Source organism: Phocoena sinus, chromosome 11, assembly GCF_008692025.1.
Source record: "Phocoena sinus isolate mPhoSin1 chromosome 11, mPhoSin1.pri, whole genome shotgun sequence".
NCBI classification, from domain to species: Eukaryota; Metazoa; Chordata; class Mammalia; order Artiodactyla; family Phocoenidae; genus Phocoena; species Phocoena sinus.
Window position 1 is genome coordinate 72,871,911 of NC_045773.1, and position 18,001 is coordinate 72,889,911.

At 52.4% G+C, this 18,001-nt stretch overlaps 1 protein-coding gene across 1 annotated transcript; it reads right to left on the minus strand.

Annotated features, from left to right (window-relative positions):
• Nucleotides 1-888: 888 nt before the first annotated feature.
• On the minus strand, nt 889-8,840 carry TCTE1 (t-complex-associated-testis-expressed 1). The gene is made up of 4 exons (XM_032650414.1): nt 8,564-8,840; nt 7,000-7,568; nt 2,685-3,134; nt 889-1,098 (listed from the first exon to the last, which is right to left on the minus strand). The coding sequence occupies exons 1-4, from the start codon at nt 8,838-8,840 to the stop codon at nt 889-891; spliced, it is 1,506 nt and encodes a 501-aa protein (XP_032506305.1).
• Between the last annotated feature and the right edge of the window lie 9,161 nt (nt 8,841-18,001).

Genomic DNA, 18,001 nt, shown 5'->3' on the forward strand with positions numbered 1-18,001 from the left:
CTGCAAGCTTTCATGTGTCCTGGGGACAAGGGCTTGTGGGGTGGGCTGGGCCTGGCTGGGGAGAAGACAGGTCTCTGTCAACTGGGTGCATCACACTGTGGCCTTTCTGTCGTGGATTTCCAAGCGCAAAGATTGTATAAATCAAACCGGTGGATAATAAAGTTGCAGATGACTCACTGACTTCCCTTCCCAGTGTCGCACCTCTCTCGCCATCTCCCCGTCCGTGAGCAGCAATCTGGGGAGGCCGATGTGTCTGAGCCCCTCCTGTCACCTCTGTTTCCCCCTTCCCAGGTTGAAGGGAATGGATTAGGGATGGCGTGGCTTGTAGAACTGGATGACTTAGGCGGGAGTTAAGCAAGAGGGAGGTGGCACCGGCAGGGGTGATGGTGGAAGAGCCAGGCAAAGCTATGCTGTAGCCTGGCGGGGGGGGTGGGGGTGGGGGGTGGTGGGGGGGGATGGAGAGAGAGAGTGTGTTTGAAGGTCAAGAGGTCAAGGATCTGTCTGGTAGAGAGAAAAATGGTGGGGAGGAGGGTGGTCAGGGAGATGGGCGACCCCTGTGGGAGAGTCTGCGCAGGCACAGCCCCTTAGAGTCTGCTTTGCGTTCCCCATTCTTGGGAGAAGTCAGTCATTTCAGTGAGTCCGGTAATATCCTCTCCCTGCGTACCAGGGCTAAGTCCTATTTCCTACCCCTATCCCAGGCCCCTTCCTCTCCTCACATCTTTATCTGCACAACCCTTGATCACTCATCCCAAGGATATTCTTGGTCTCCCTCCCCACTCCCTCCAGACCAGTGTGACACTCTGCAGCAGGCATGGCAGGGGCATGAAATGAGGGATGGGGCTAGGGCAGTGACCCAGGTCTGGTCACTGCCCCAGCCCTGTCCCCATCTTATCCCGCCAGGTTCTCAGGGCCCTTGGCCGTGGCTGGTGACATGAAGTGGCTGGGACTCAGGGCCCGCTGGCGGGCTGCTTCGCGGTTGGCACAGAGGGCCTGGCCGATGAGATACTCGCTCTCCTGGGCGATACCTGACAGGCGCAAGTCAAACTCCAGGAGGGTCTTGTTGTCTGACATGCCTTCTAGAAGCTGCTTCCCGCCATCCTGGTTCAGGAATACAAAGGAAAGCATCACTTTCCGCCACTACCCAGGATCACACACACGGGTGTGTGCGCACATACACATATTTACACAGATGTGACTGAAACAACAGGTTCACAAAACTATTCTTAACCTATTTGTGTGGCACTGACATTTTCTATCCTATTCTATCCTGTTCCATCCTATTCCCTGAGAAAAATGGTGCTCAAAGTTCACTAAATTGATTTTTCAACCCCAGTGGTTTGAAAAACATGGCGCTATGTCAGTGATGGTGATTCCGCTCCTCTGGTTCAGCCATGAGCACGTGAGACAAATCTGGCTCGTGAGATATGAGGAGGAAGTTTGGAGGGAGTGACTTCTGGGAAGTGTCTCCTCATAAAAGAGAACAAAAGAGAGTAGTGGTCTCCCTTTTTCTGCCTCTGAGCGTGGCCCAATGGAAAATGCAGCCACCATCTTGGGCTCATGAGAGTCGCACAAGAGAGGGCGTGGCTGTGTGGTTAGGTGGGCAGAGCAGAGGACGGTGCTGAGCCACGGGTCTCACCAACCCCAGAGCCCCCTTCCCCCCGGCTTCTGATTATGGGACACGATGAATATTCCTCTTGTTTAAGCCATTTCCCGATTAAGCTTTCTGTTACTTGTAGCCAAGAGCACCCCCTCTGGAGACAGTGTCTATGTGAGTAAGACTGTCCTCGGGGGAGGTTTGGTAGAGGGTGCAGGGCCCTAACTGGAGTACATGGAGGGCTGTCATCGCTAGTTCCTACAGCTCCAGCCCCTTCTGGGTTGGGTGGGCCAGGCCTAATACGAAAAATTCCACATTGGGAGGCAGAATGCTGGTGTTCTAAGGTTGTAAGCCAACAGCGTGTTGCAAAGTCAATTCAGTGGGTCACAGAGCATTTTTGTTTTTAATGAAGCCGTGTACATTATAAAGGAAATCATCAGTATACATCACAAGCAGTACAAGTAACTTTCAATTATGTTATATTGATGTATACATTCACTAGGTGTTCATGAAAATTGCATTTGTTACTCTGAGACTCGGTCCAGATTTGAAAGGCATTTATTGGAAAGGATCCAGGCTTTCAACCTGACTGGATGCTCTCGGGCAACTCACTAACCTCCCTGAGGTTCAGTTTTCCATCTGTAAAGTGGGGTTAAGAATACACATTTTACTAGATAACTGCGAGGGTTAAAGAATAACCAATGGATACTGGGTGCCTAGCATAGGCACCCAGTATCCATACTATAGAACCCCGAGTAATAGTAACAGCTAGCAGTTACTGAGGACCTAGCCAGTGCCTGCAATGGATAACTGCTTTACAAGCATAACTCATTTAATCCTCCCAGAAACAACACTTAGAAGTAGATGCTATAATATTATTCCCATTTTACAGAGGAGGAGATGGAGGCCCCAAAAGGTTAAATAACTTAACCAAGTGCTAAATGGCAGAGCTGGGCTGATAACCGGGGGTAAAGGCTGTGATCCTAACAATTATCCCCTTACGTACCCCACAGCAATCGGATTCCACTCCCGCCTCCCAAGGCCCCAGGGCCTCCCCTTGGCCCTGCCTGTCCCAGAAGCGGTGGCTCACCAGCCCGATGTGGTTGCAGGACAGGTTGATGCTAGTGAGCGTGGTGTTGATGGACAGCACCTGGGAGAGGAGTGTGGCAGTGGGCTCGGACAGCTCGTTGCCCCCGAGGTGCAGTGTGGTGAGGCACTTGTTGGTCTGCAGGGCGTGGGCGAGCGCCTGGCCGCCCTCGTCCTCGACGCAGTTGAGGCGCAGGTTGAGGGAGACGAGGTTGCTGTTGTGCGCCAGGGCGTGAGCCAGCGACTGGGCGCCGGGCGCGCGCACCTGGTTGTTGGCGAGGTTGAGCACGCGCAGGCGGCTGTGGCCCAGCAGCTTGGCGGCGGCGCGCGCGCCCCGGTCTCCGATGAGGTTGTGTGACAGGTCCAGCTCCTCTAGGGCCGCGTGGTCCAGGAGGCTGAAGGCTAGGATGCGGGTCTTGTCGTCGTCCACCTTGCTTCGGGTCAGCCTGAAGATCTGTGGGCAGGTAGAGGGGCCACAGCACCCTGCAACCAGGAATAATCTGCCTGCCTACCTACCTCCTGCAGGTAGAGGAGGGAGCCCCAGGGAGGAGGAGTTCTTCTCTTTCAAGAACTTGGCTGGGAAGGGGGAGAAAGGCAGAGCGGTAACCGATGAGGGGTTCGGCCACCTGGCTGGCTCTTGGGCAGGGCAGGCCTACCCAGCATGACACAGTGGTACAGAACTGGTGGCAGCTAGTAGGGGGAAAAGACTACCACTTATTGAGAAATGACTATGTGCTGGGCATGCTGCTAGAATATTCCATAGCCATATCCCTAACCCTCAGCATCCCAGTGAGATGGCACAAGTTCTCTCCATTTTACAGTAGAAAATGGAGGCTTTGAGCAGATACATCATTTGCCCAGAGTTACACAATGATTAAGCTGTGGAGGCAGGTTTTGAATCCAGGCCTGTTGGATGCTGCAGCCCCTCACCGCACCCTCCTCAGCCAGCTAAGCTCCACCGTGGCAAGGAGAGGAACTCTTTGAAGGAGAGTGCCAGGGTAAGAACCAGGGAGAAAGTGGGAAACGTTGAGAAACAGTAAATGGATGGGATGAAGAAAAAAGATAAAAGAAAGGGGGTGGAACTAGCATTATGAAGATCGGAGGTGGGACCCCTGTCCCTTTCCTTTTCACTGGCTTGGCCCGCTGCTCCCTCTGCCTTGAGACCTCTGAGTGGCTGGCCTCCCCGTCCTTCAGTCCTCTCCTCTCTCTACATCCCTCTTAGCCAGCTCAGAATCTTTTGTCCCTCTTTTTTATTGCCTCTATCTGGCAAAGCTCCAACTGTGGATCAACCCCACTCTATCTCCTGTAAGTCTGGGCCCAAGCAACTGACATGATGGAAAACGTCACATCACAGGACTGGCTGGTATCACTGGAACCACCAATAGGCCCTCAGTGCTGAGTGCCAACTCAACTCTGCTTCTCTGGACAATATACTCTGTCATAATCTACAACAACAACGATTTCAACCTTCTCCAGCCCCTCACCCTACAGCCTGAGGTGAGTCTCCTCAGCCATTGAGTAGGAACCCTTCCTTTTCCTAATCCCAAACATAAATCCACTGCAACCCACCACATCCACTCTCCCCTCTGCCCGGAGCCAACCGCCCTACCTCATCCCTAGACCCCATTCTTCCTGTCTTCTCAGGAACCTTCCTTGGTCAGTGAACCTGTACCTCTCTCCTGTACTCAGCTCCTTTCTTGCAATTGGGCGGAGCTTTACATTGGTTTCATTTTTTACTTTTGTTTTTTTTATTTTTAATTTTTCATTATTTTATTGAAGTATAGTTGATTCATAATGTTGTGTTAGTTTCTGGTGTACAGCAAAGTGATTCTTTTTCATATTCCTTTCCATTATGGTTTGTTACAGGATATTGAATACAGTTCCCTGAGCCATACAGTAGGACCTTATCTATTTTATATATAATAGTGTATATCTGTTAATCCCAAACTCCTAATTTAACCCTCCCACACCCCTTCTCCTTTGGTAACCATAAGTTTGTTTTCAATGTCTGTGAGTCTATTTCTGTCTTGTAAATACCTTGTATCATATTTTAGATTCCACATATAAGTGATATCATATGGTATGTCTTTGTTTGACTTACTTCACTTAGCATGATAATCTCTAGGTCCATCCATGTAGCTGCAAATGGCCTTATTTTATTCTTTTTTATGGCTGAGTAGTATTCCGTTGTTTATATATACCACATCTTCTTTATCCATTCATTTAGGTTGCTTCCATGTCTTGGCTATTGTAGATAATACAACTGTGAACACTGGGGTGCATATATCTTTTCGAATTAGAGTTTTCTCTGGATATATGCCCAAGAGTGGGATTGCTGAATCATATGGTAAGTGTATTTTTAGGTTTTAAAGGAACCTCCATACTGTTCTCCATAGTGGCTGTACCAATTTACATTCCCACCAGCAATGAATGTAGGAGTGTTCTCTTTTCGTCATACCCTCTCCAGCATTTATTATTTGTAGACTTTTAAATGATGGCCATGCTGACTGGTGTGAGGTGATACCTCACTGTAGTTTTTTTTTTTTTTAATTTATTTATTTGTTTATTTATTTTTGGCTGTGTTGGGTCTTCGTTTCAGTGCGAGGGCTTTCTCTAGTTGCGGCGAGCGGGGGCCACTCTTCATCGCGGTGCGCAGGGCCTCTCACTATCGCGGCCTCTCTTGTTGCGGAGCACAGGCTCCAGACGCGCAGGCTCAGTAATTGTGGCTCACGGGCCTAGTTGCTCCGCGGCATGTGGGATCCTCCCAGACCAGGGCTCGAACCCGTGTCCCCTGCATTGGCAGGCAGATTCTCAACCACTGCGCCACCAGGGAAGCCCCCTCACTGTAGTTTTGATTTCATTTCTCTAATAATTAGAAAAGTTGAGCATATTTTCATGTGTCTGTTGGCCATCTGTATGTCTTCTTTGGAGAAATGTCTTTTTAGGTCTTCTGCCCATTTTTTGATTGGGTTGTTTTTTGGTTATTAAGTTGTATGAGCTGTTTGTATATTTTGGAAATTAAGCCCTTGTTGGTTGCATCATTTGCAAATATTTTCTTCCAGTCTGTAGGTTGTCTTTTCATTTTGTTTGTGGTTTCCTTTGCTGTGCAAAAGCTTATACGTTTGATTATTTGTTTATTTTTATACATTGTTTTTAAACACGTGCAAATTTCTTCTTAAGAAAACCTAACCCCCTCATCTGTTACCGCTCTACCTTTCTCCCCCATTCACAGCCAAGTTCTTGAAAAAGCTGATCATGGTCATTCCGTTTCCTCACTTCCCACTCTCTCCATAAACCACTCCAATCTGGCCTCTGCTCCTGGCACTCCATTGACACAGCTTCCGCCCAGTGACCTCCAAGTTTGCTAAATCCAGTCCTCAGCTCCATCCCACTTCCCTGCTGCTCACCCCTTTCTTGAAAAGCATCCCTCCCTCGGCTCTGGGACACAGTGCTGTGTCCTTCTTCTCTCCCACCTCTGATTTCTTGGCAGGCTCTCTCTCTTCCAACCAGAATATTTGGGACATGCTTAAACTAAAAAAATATTCGTTGTGTATCTGAAATTCAAATTTAACTGGATGTCCTATATTTCTATTTGGTAAATCTGGCAACTCTGTTCGAGTTGCAATTTTACATTTATATGATTGCTGATTACTGCCTTTTATCCCCACCAGACTGTTAGCTGGAGGGCACAAATGGTATAATTGTGCTCATGATTGAATCTTCAGCACCTAGGACAGGGCCTGGAGTGCAGATGTGTGTTGGATGACTAAATGGCTGGTGAATGGGCAGGGCAGTGCCTTGTGCATCTCTGCATCCCCAGAACCCAGATTGGTGCAGAGTGCATAAGAGGACACTTGGTCAGGGACTTCCCTGGTGGCACAGTGGTTAAGAATCCGCCTGCCAATGCAGGGGACACGGGTTTGAGCCCTGGTCCGGGAAGATCCCACATGCCGAGGAGCAACTAAGCCCGTGCGCCACAACTACTGAGCCTGCACTCTAGGGCCCGTGTGTCGCAACTATTGAGCCCGAGTGCTGCAACTACTGAAGCCTGCGTGCCTAGAGCATGTGCTCCGCAACAAAAGAAGCCACCGCAATGAGAAGCCCGCTCACCGCGACGAAGAGCAGCCCCTGCTCACTGCAACTAGAGAAAGCCCGCGCCCAGTGACGAAGACCCAACGCAGCCAAAAAAAAAAAAAAGAAAGAAAAAGGACACTTGGTCAATGAGCGAGAAGGAAATAGGAGAAGAAGGTGGGGATACAAGAGGAAGGGAAGGGAAGAGGGAATCAAATCAGAGAGATGCTGAGAATGGCAGGTGGTACCTTGAGCGTGTGGCATGCCTTGACTGTGGCCGCCAGGGAGTGGCAGTCGCGGTAGGTGAAGAGGAAGAGGTTCCACTCGAAGTTCATGCCACAGTCCCTGACACCGTACACCAGGTCCAGCTCCTCCAGGTGGCTCAGGCCAGCCACCAGGTCGCCCAGTTGGTAGTGGCCCGTGGCCGGCTCCTCCATCTCTCCTTCACTGCTCGAGTCGGACTGATCCTCGCCCTGAAGTGGGGGCGGGAGCTGCACGGGCGGAAGGAACTGATCCACCCGGATTGTGTGCACGTAGTTCCTGCAGAGCGGCAGCAGGCTGAGGATCACCTCGGGGTCCGTGGTGCTGGGGATGAAGTGCTTCAGCAGGTTCTCCAGGTGCAGCTCGAAGAACATGCGCTTCCAGCTGCCGCCGTGCTCGTCCACGTGGCACACGGGCCAGCGTTGCGTGCAGCAGCGGCGCCAGTAGTTCTCATCCTCTATCAGGTTGGCAGTCACAGCCAGCGGCAGGTCTGGGGACAGTTGGTTCAGGACCTTCTTCTGATGCTCTGGGAGCAGCTGCTTCAGGATAGGGTTGTCTTTGGGAACAGAAATAGGAGTCACAGTGTTGGGGACGCTGCACATGCTACCCTGAGCTGAGCCTGTCTGGGGGCACCCAGGAAAGGGAAGACCCCCTGTCTTTAGGGAAGCCCAGGCTGAGAGAGGAGGCAGACTTTATTCTCAGGGAGGCTCAATCTGAGGAGGGAGACATCACCCCTGACTCTGGGTTGTTCCCAGTTGAAGGTATATATCTTAGCATTTGGTCTCAGGGAGCTCCCAGTCTGAGGCAGAATCTCAGGTCCAGCCCTCAGTTATTCCTTAATCTAGTAGAGGAGACAATCCCTGACTTCAGAGGCTCCCAGTTTGATTTGATTCATTCATTTCAAGACAAAATGTTTTTTTGAGCACCTACTATGCACCACACACTGTTCTAAGTGCCGAGGATACAAGAGTGAACAAAACAGAGGAAGCTGCTCCATCTTATGAGCAGAGGCAGACTATAAACAAGTCAAATGAATATATTGCAGGTCTGGTGGTGACAAGTGCTGTAGACAAAATGATGGCCCTGTCCTCAGAGAGCTCCCCATCTGGTAAGAGAGGTTGGCAACTCATCTTTGAAAAGGACGAACATTTACAGAGACTAAAGTACAGAACAAACCAAGAACCTATACACGCCATGGAAGACTCCGAGAGAGTGGAGGACGGTCAATCAGGGAGGGCTTTCTGGAGGAGGAGGTAGGTATGGCTTGGGCTGGGCTTTGTTGGAGAGAGTGGGAAAGGTGAGGAACGGGCATAGGCATGGAGGGCACAGTGTGTGGGGGAGCCTGGTGGGACCTGGAAGTGGGGACGGCCAGAGAAACTGTCCTGGCCTCTGGGGAGGGGGGAAGGGAGGTGCTGAGTGGGGATGAGGATGCTGTGTGGGAGGGCAGGGGCTGCCCCAGGACCCAGCTCTGAGGCCTCACCTCCAGGCAGTCCCCGCCCACTGGGCCCCACTCCTGGCCTTGTCTCCAGACCGAGGCAGGGACAGACTCACTCTGGAAGTTCTTGACAATGTGTTGAATGCAGAGTTCTGTGAGGAGGGGCACAGTGGCCACTGACCACTCAGCATCCTCAGCGATGATCCTGCGCATCCGACGTCCCCCAGCCCCGGAACTCGGGCCCTTGGACTTCACTGGGGGTGGGATGACAGAGGACTTCGAGGGCTGTGGGCCTGTGCTTGAAGCTTGGCCGGCACTGGAGGACTGGTCCTGGGTGGAGGCTGAGGACCAGCTGGGGACCGACAGTGAGGGTGTTCTCTGGGTTTCCTCCATGCTGGGGACTGACAACACAGGGACAAGTGGCCTCTTGGTGATGGCCTTGTGACAGGGAGTTTCTCAGACAGGCGGGTCCTGGATGCCGGCGGGAACCTGGAGCAAGAGGAAGGGATGGAGTTGTTACTTTGGACGGTCTCGGTGGGCTTTTACCAAGAGACGTAGCAGGGGTGGTTGTTAAGGGTCAGTCTCTGGATTAGAGCAAATCCAGGTGCAAATCCCACTAGCTGGGCGGCTTTGGGCCAGTTACTGAAACTTTCTGAGTTTCAGATGCTTCCTCTGTGAAATGAGGATAACAATTACCAATAAGCTGATTGGGAGGAGTGAATAAAAATAATGCATCCAAGGAGGCATAGCATACTGTGACACACAAAACTGTGGCAAGCAACAGCCCCACATTTTAGACAGTAATAGCTGCACAGCAATTACAAGCAATTGCTGTATGCTGGACCCTTTTTTTAGTTTTTTATGCATATCAGCTCATTTGATTCTCACAAAAGCCTTTTTGAGATAGGCACTGATAGACTCATTTTTCTGATGTGAAACTGAAGCACAAAGAGGTTAACTGACTTGCCCAATGTCACAAAGCTTATAAATAACACAGGTGGATTTAAACTCAGTCTATCAAGTTCGGCCAAAAGACTGAGGTATGATAAAGAACCATTTAGTTCAGAACAGCTCCCTGCACTAAGTATTTTACAGAACAGCAACTGCCTGACCAGGAGGATGGGGTCGAGAACAGCACTGGCCAATAGAAACATACAAATAGAAATATAATGAATGCCAAAATGCAAGCCACATATACTATTTAAAAATTTCTCATCCAGACATTAAAAAAGGAAAGAGAAAACAAGTGAAATTAGTTTTATGTTTAACCCAATATGAACAAAATATTATCGCTTAAATATGTAATCAATATAAAAATTATTAATGAGATACTATATATGTATTTATATTAAGCCTTCAAAATCTGATGGCTAGTGGCTACTGTTCTGGGTGGTACAGGAGAGAGGGGAAGGAGAAGGGGAACTGGACTCATGCCCTGCCCAGGGTGCCAGCACCTTTTCCTCTACCCTCTGAGGGCTCCAGCTCAGCCCCCTCCCTTCAATCTCACCATCCTAGTCTTCCTAGTTGTCCCAGCCTCCGGGCATTCCAGACGGCAGCGGGAAGGAGTGGGAGGCGACAAGGCAGCTAAATCTGGGGCTGAAGTCAGAAGACAGAGAATGTGTCCGGGGCTGCCCCCGCCCCTCCATTTGTCCATTCCTGCACCCTTGCTGCAGGTGTCCCTGCCCCGAGACTGCAGGCAGAACAGGGGCCGCTCGGCCTGGCACACAGCTCGTGCTCTGGGTTTGCTCCCTGGCTCGATGCACTGTGTAGTGTCCGGTGGGAAGGAACAATCTGAACCAGCAAAGGTGTCCTTGGCAGATGGAGGGGACCAGATGGTGCTCCCTGGTCCTCCAGGCATCTCAAGGAGGAAGAGCCTGGCTCTGTGTGTGTGTGTGTGTGTGTGTGTGTGTTAGAGAGAGAGAGAGGAGGGAGAGAGTAGAGGCAGGAGGGGGCAGTGTAAGGAAGATACCTAGGTATTTTTGTGGCACACTTATGGAAATCAAATGCAAATTGACAAACAGATTGGGTCCAGAATTGTGGAATAAGCAGCTGGTGCTTTTTGACTAACGGTCCTTCAGAGGGTGTGGCTGGGAGGGGGTGCTGCTTAGAGGCACCAGATGACTTTGCATTTCTGGCTTTGCCAATGACTTGCTGTGTGACCCTGGCCAAGTTACTTAGTTTATCTGAGCTCCAGTTTCCTTCTCTGTAAAAGGGGAGAGTAATATCTTTCTCTGCAGGCTGTGGTGGAGATTCCCCCGAGGTATTTGAATCATACTGATAATATTTGACAAGAGTACTGGAGGGGGTGCGTGGAGGATAAAGGCGTCCTGAGGGACAGGGGTCTTGGGCTGGGGAGGGAAAGCCCTGGAGACCTGCTTCTTGAGTGCCGACCTCAGATGGTGTCTTTGTCTTTGAGTGAGGCCCTTCCCTGTCTCCAGGGGACACGTGAAGGGCAAGGTGGTGGTGGTGTTCGGGTCTGGATAGAAGGACGAGGGCCTTGGCAGTCTGGGCAAGAGGAGGAGGAAAGGGACAACAGGCCAGCCCTGTTCCTGCCAGCTCCGCACCTGGACGCCTGGGGCTCCCTCCACAGTTCTGGCCTAAGACATGCCGGTATTCCCCTTGGTCCCAGATGCATCCCAGGACACCCTGTGGGCCACGCCCAAGGGAGCAGAACCCAGCTTGGCCCAGGGAGCTGGCTCTCCAGGCATTTCTCACAGCACTGCCAGGCCTCACCGTCCTGGTTGGTGGTCCCTTCTTCCTCTCAGGAAGCCACATGTTGGGAGACCACACCTGGGGCCTGGTGGGGTGCTCTCTGGAACGGGGTGGCTCTGCTCTCACTGCCTATTGCCTTAGGCATTAGGACCTGGCAGCCCTTCCTAAGGTCTGGGCCTAACCGCTCTGGCCGGGCAGGGCGCTGCAGGACACCCCGCAGGGCTGGTCCAGGGCCCTGAGCCCCCTCCTCAGAAAGAAGGGGCAGGGCGGCCCTCCATGTGCTCAGCATGCTTTACTGGTAGAAAAAAAGAGCCCCTATTGTCCTGCAACGTTTGCAGAGACCTCCATACCACGAGGTCTGATGTCATTTTTTAAGGCAAATATTGACAACATTAACCTCATAATTAGGTCAGAGTTGATAGTTTTCACTCATCACTTCCTGATTTTTTTTTAAAGTCGACATTACAAAAATATTTTTGGCAAGCAAATTGTTACCAGAAAGAGGATTCTTCTAAGAAGGATTTTAGTTCCAAAAGTTGCTTTAAAAAAATACTTAAAAGAACCAATCAGATATAAAACAAAGTATGTTTCAAAGGTTAATGAGCAAGACGAACTCCTTGCCTCCCAGTTACTAATGTTACAAAGATGATATCAAGTCCCATGCCCGACCCTGCCCTTCTCAACCACTGCGCGGCTGCCACTCTCTCAACTCTCCTCGGGGCCTCCGGATCATTCTCCAAAAGCCTCCGTCGCAGGCTTCTCTGACTCGGCCCACCCCTCAGGGTTTAGCTGTGGCTGCCCGGCGGCCTCACTCCATCCTCTTGCTGGGCTGCAGCTCTCCCGTCTCCTCTGAGCTCCAGACTCAGGGCCACTGGCCTGCCTCCCGGCTCCCGCAGATTCAACCTGCCCCCCAAGAGAACGCAGTGCCTCCTGTGAGCTGCTGCTCTTCCTGGCTCCCTACCTCGGCCAGGGGTACCGGGAGCCCTCCAGGTGCCTGAACCCCGGAGCTGGGAACCACCTCTCTCCTTCAGGCCCCCCAACCTGTTTACTGCTGTTTCCCCTCAGTTCTGCTTCTCCCACCCCAGCGTCCCTCCGCTCCCTTCCTGCTGCAGCCTTAGCTCAGGGCCTCAGTGTCCACCTGGATTTTAGCTGCAGCTGCCCAGCACTGGGTGTGTCATCCAGCATCTAGCCTTCCCAGAGCTGCCGTGGCAGGCCTCCGTGTAAGCCCGCCACTCATGGGGTGCAGCCCAGCTTCCTTAGCTCCGTGTAGAAGGCCCTCCGTGACCGGACGCTCTGTTTGAAATAAACTCCTCTCTGCCTGGAACACCGCAGACCAGTCTATGCCGCCCAGCCTTTGCTCAAGCTGCTCCTTCTTCCTGGAATGCCTTTCTCACGGTCTTGGCCTGGAAAACGGACCCCCGATGGTCTTGTGAGCCTGAGCTCAAGCACCATTTTCCCTCTGAAGCCTTTTAGCTTCTCTTGTGCCCCACCTTCCCTTTGTCAGACCCCCCCACCCCAGCACCTGTGTCACTTCGGTGGTGACTGACCACCCTCTCCCCACACCCACACTGGACTGTGGGCTCCTCCCGGTGTGGGGACAATTTCTTACTCATTTTCGTCTCTAATCCCTAACCCCGTGTCAGGTCTGCTGGGGAGGCAGCTGGTGTTTGGGGCTACCCCACCTCCTTCTGATCATAGATTCTGGCCAATAGGAAGTGCCCTGTATTGGTCAGAGTGATTGGTTCAGGGGTGCACCTGATGTAAGCCAATCAGAGTCCTTCTTGGGATTTGTCCAAGTGGAGGTAGACAAAAGGACGTATGTCCTTGAAGGATACAGATCCCCTGCTGCTGGAAGCTGTTTCCCTTCACACGGAAAAGGCCTTTCTGAGGCAGGAGGAAATGCTGCCTGGTGAGACCGGTAGGAATGGGAGGTGGACAGAGCACGCTGGGCACCTCTGGTCCCCAGACCTCGTCCCCGAGGGCCCTCTGAGGGCTTCCTTCAGTTCTGAGACCTAACTCGACAGCCTTCTGACAAGTCCCTTTTGCTGAAGCTAAGAGTTGGATTTCTGCCCCTTTGTGACCAAAGGGTCCTGACCATTTGGGTGGTTCACCATTTGGTGAATGAAATTACAGGAAAAATCCTAAATTGGTAGATGAACTAGTTCAATGGGTTGGCCAGGGGCCGCCAGGCTATTACTCACCTGGCCTGATGTCTAACTCCGGAGGCCTGTTCCTCTCCCGACCACCTGAGCCTCCGACCTCATCTCCCATCTCTCCAGCCACAGGACAGTATCAGCACTTACCAGTTACAGGTTTCTTTCAGAACGCTTCTCTCATTGGAGTCTTACAACCACTTTATACTGGAGTCAGGGCAGGCTTCTCACCCCCATTTTATGGATGAAGAAACCGAAGACCAGACCAGGAAGTAATGGGCCCCCGGATATCTAGGAGGGCTGGGGCCAGGGTCAGGGCCTTGGCTGCCTCTATCCACAGTTCCCTGCTCTTCCAGTCACTTCCCCTGCCTCCACTAGGAAAGAAAAAGCCTGTTCTCGTTCCCTGGGAAGCAGGCGTCCCAGGGATCTGTCAGGAGGGTTTTGGGACCCCACTATGGGAATTTCAGGTCCCTAACATAAGGCTTTCATCCCTGTTATATTAAAATGCATTTCCTCCCTAATGAAATGAAATCTTAACAGTCCATACATGCGTGTGTATATATCCCTATGTTAACCTTGAACTGCTATTCACTTACTTATTTATTTATTTTATTTTTTGGTCGGGCCATGCCGCTAGCGTAATCTTAGTTCCCCAACCAGGGATTGAACCTGGGCCATGGCAGTGAAAGCGCTGAGTCCTAACCACTGGACCACCAGGGTATTCACTGAACTCATCGTTTTAGGTCAAACAAAAGCATAGTAGGGCTTCCCTGGTGGCGCAGTGGATGAGAGTCCGCCTGCCGATGCAGGGGACACGGGTTCATGCCCCAGTCTGGGAAGATCCCACATGCCGCGGAGCGGCTGGGCCCGTGAGCCATGGCCACTGAGCCTGCGCGTCCGCAGCCTGTGCTCCGCAACGGGAGAGGCCACAACAGTGAGAGGCCCGCGTACCGCAAAAAAAAAAAAAAAAAAAAAAATTATGAAAATGCATCTCATCATTTTAGGTCAAACAGAAGCATAGTAAATTATGAAATATATACCGATATTAATGTAGCAAACTTTAAAAAAATGTAGGTCATGCAATATATTATCCTATCTGACAGTTTAAGTCAGAAAGGGGATATAGGTATATCTCCCCTCTTATCAGTCGTCCACACCACAGTGTGAATGAGTTTCAGGTCCAAAAAGCAAATTTGGGAAGGGGGCAAGGAGAATGCACCGCTGAGTCGGGGGGACTGGGTGGGGCTCACAGGAGAATGAGAAGCCAGGAGAACTGAGGTAACTCCTCCTACTTCCCAGGGCAGCCTTAGTCTGGCCTGGGCATCACCAGTCTGCAGCTGGAGGTGGTTCTAGCGACACTGTCTTCCCTAGAAGCCTGTGGATGGGTAGACACCCATTAGCCAGCCTCCCACAGCCCCCAAGGGCCCATAGAGCACAGCCCCAGAAGTGGCAGAGTGGGTACCTTCTCTTCTGGAGCCTTCTCTCCCTGGGGAGCCAGTGGGGCTGTCAGAGAATCCCAGAGTTTGAAGACCGGAAGGGTGTTCAAGACTCTGTCCTTCTCTGGGGCAGGAATCCTCTTGACGTTCCAGAAAGGTGAGTGTCACCGAGAGTGAGTGCCTCTTGTGCCGCCATCTGTGTCCCCCTCTAAGGGCACACCTTGCCCTCAGATGGGAAAGTGGTGACAACCCAGTGATCTTTCATCTCCTGACACCTGTCTCATGGGCCTGTGGGGCCTCACATGCTATGTCTTTAACATCAACCCTGCCAACCCAGGGCCACAATCCCTGAAGAAAGGTAAATCCTCCTCCTCCTTCCCTGGTCCCAACCCTGTGTCCTCAGGACCAGCGTCCAGGGTCCTGAAATCACATTCAACCCATAACTCAAAGGGTTAGGTGTTAAGGTCTGCTCTCTACATGTCCAAGCACAGCAACAGAAAGTGATGAGGGGCTTCCCTGGTGGTGCAGTGGTTGAGAATCCACCTGCCAATGCAGGGGACATGGGTTTGAGCACTGGTTCGGGAAGATGCCACATGCCGCAGAGCAACTAAGCCTGTGTGCCACAACTACTGAGCCTGTGCTCTAGAGCTCACGAGCCACGACTACTGAAGCCCGCATACCTAGAGCCCGTGCTCCGCAGCAAAGAGAAGCCACTGCAGTGAGAAGCCCGAGCACCACGACAAAGAGTAGACCCCACTCACAGCAGCTGAAAAGAAAGCCCGCACGCAACAAAGACCCAATACAGCCCAAAAAATAATAAATTTTTTAAAAAAGTGCTGAGATGCCTCAGTTTGGCCAGGAGTGTCCTCATTATTTATTTTTGGCTGCGTTGGGTCTTCATTGCTGCGCTCGGGCTTCCCCTAGTTGTGGCGAGCAGGGGCTACTCTTTGTCACGGTGCGCGGGCTTCTCATTGCGGTGGCCTCTCGTTGCGGAGCCTGGGCTCTAGGCGTGCGGGTTTCATTCGTTGTGGCTCACGGGCTTCAGTAGTCGTGTTAGGTATTATGACGAAGATGTTAGATGTTGTACCTATGTAAGCCTGTGAAATCTTCAATTTTATTATTGAGGATTACTATTATGATAACTCTATTATCCTCATTTCACAAACAGGAAAACAAAGCAAACAGAGCCTTAGAGAACTTAAGTAACTTGCTAAGCATCACACAGCGAGTAAGTGGAGAAGCTGAGCTTTGAGCTGATGTCTGTCCAAAGCTGTCCCTTACTTGTTTGCACAAAAGCAGAGACAAATCATGAGATGTTGGGATTGCTTCCTAAATTGCCCTAGACTCAGTCGTCACAGCACTTTTCCAGTGGGCCTTCCACTCTCTCCAGCGTGGAGCCCAGGGTTACCCTCGTTGCTGCTGACCTAAACAGCCCAGGCTCCCTCACCCCCTAAGTCACTTCCAGGCACAGGGTCCTTCTGCAAAACTGGATTATCACCTGTATCCTTAAGCTTTTGAGGCCCCACGAGGACCCAAGAGATACTGCAGAGCTGTGCTCTCCTGCCCCATGGTCCACACCGGGCCCTCCATGCTCCTCCCAGACCTAGGATTCAATGCTCGACTCTCCAGCACATTCCCTCTTCTCAGAAAGTTCTCAGACCTTCTCCATCCTTCTCAAGTCCCTGGTTAAATCCAACCACTTTGTGCAGAGGCGCCTCCTGCCTGCCCAAATGGGAAAGTTGAAGATGCTAGGGGAGCGGGTGGCCTCTCCCCTTCCTGCTCACCACATCCCTGGTCCTCACCTCCCTCCCTCAGAACTGAGAGGCAGAAGCACCTGGCCTTTTTTAGGCCTGTGAGCACCTCTGTGGCCTTGGACGCCCCCTCTGGGCTGGCTGGGTTTTGATGCCCCCTCACCCCCCCACCTTCTCTGATGGTGCTTCCTCTGCCTTCTCACCCAGCTTCTCCTCAGGGCCCTGGGCTTTTGTCTACATTTCCCCCCCGATCCCTTTCATGCGTACTGTATCAGACCCTACCTCAGGCCAAGTCACTGGCACATTCGCATTTGGGAATTCACAGTTTGCAGAATCACAAATGAGGGGCACAAAAGTTTCTCTGACAGCTCTCTGGCCCACCACCCTTGGTCTCTGGCTGGTGAAACAGTCTTATCACACCCTTGGGCCAGGCCCACTTATGTCTGTTGTCTTGAGGGACTTCAGCCAGCAGGAGCTGGGAATAGGGGTCGGCCTTTATGGGAAGACTGGGGCCCGGGGGCTTGGGACTGCTTTCCCCCACGACCTATTCTTGCTCCACTTTCCCCTTTCTCCATCTCACGGACTCCCTCCCCTGACTCGCAGACCCTGGGCTTCAAATGGGGGTGGGCTGGGGGCCTCTCGTAGGTACAGACCCGTCCTTCCTCCCCACGCGAAATGTGGAGCCAAGGCTGCGGCAGCCTGCAGACTTCCGGGTGGGAGGGGTGGGAGGACGCTGGAGGGGTTCCCGCGTCCCGTGGGTGGGAGTCGGGGCAGGGAGAGCTCAGCCCGCTAGGGGAGACCGGGGTCGAGGTCGCCTCACCGCTTCCGAGGCCTGAGCGCTCACCTTCCAGCAGAGCCCTCGCGGCGCAGGTCGTTAGGGACGCCCTGCGTCGCTAGGGGCCGGGTCCTAGACGACGGGTGCGCGTGCGCACTTGTGCAAGCCGGTCTCTGCTCTTGGAAGGCTGTTTTAGCGCGCCTTGGTCCAGGGTCGACGCAAAGAAGTGTCCGTCTGAGGCGCTGTGTGGGGCCGTCAAGAGGGCAGTGGGAACCCTGGCGGTGCGGCACGCTTTGTGCGTCTTGGGGACATGTTTAGGAACGGATGGGCTTTTGAGGGGGATGGTGGGGAGTGGGGGATGGTGGCAGGGCTCCTGGACTGCTACAGTGCTCTTCCTTCTGGGAGCCTTTTGTGTGGAAATGGAGGTTGGCATGACGAATGGAAAGAGGGTCTCGGAAAAGCATCAGCAGCCAGTCTTTTCTGGAAGAGGAGAAGGGTGGAAGGGCACCTGTAGGCGTTCCTGAACTCCCCTGAGGTCCCCGGTTGACTCCAGGCCCTGCAGGGGAGCAGTGGGCTGCGGCATCCCTGCAGAGGTACCCTTGGCCTTTCTTCAGGGTGTCAGCAAGACTGAAGAGTGGCACCAGGCAGGAAGGCCCAGGCCTCCACGGTGCTCCCTCCCACAGCCCCAAGCCTGACACCAGGAATGACCAACTTCATGGGGGCTAGC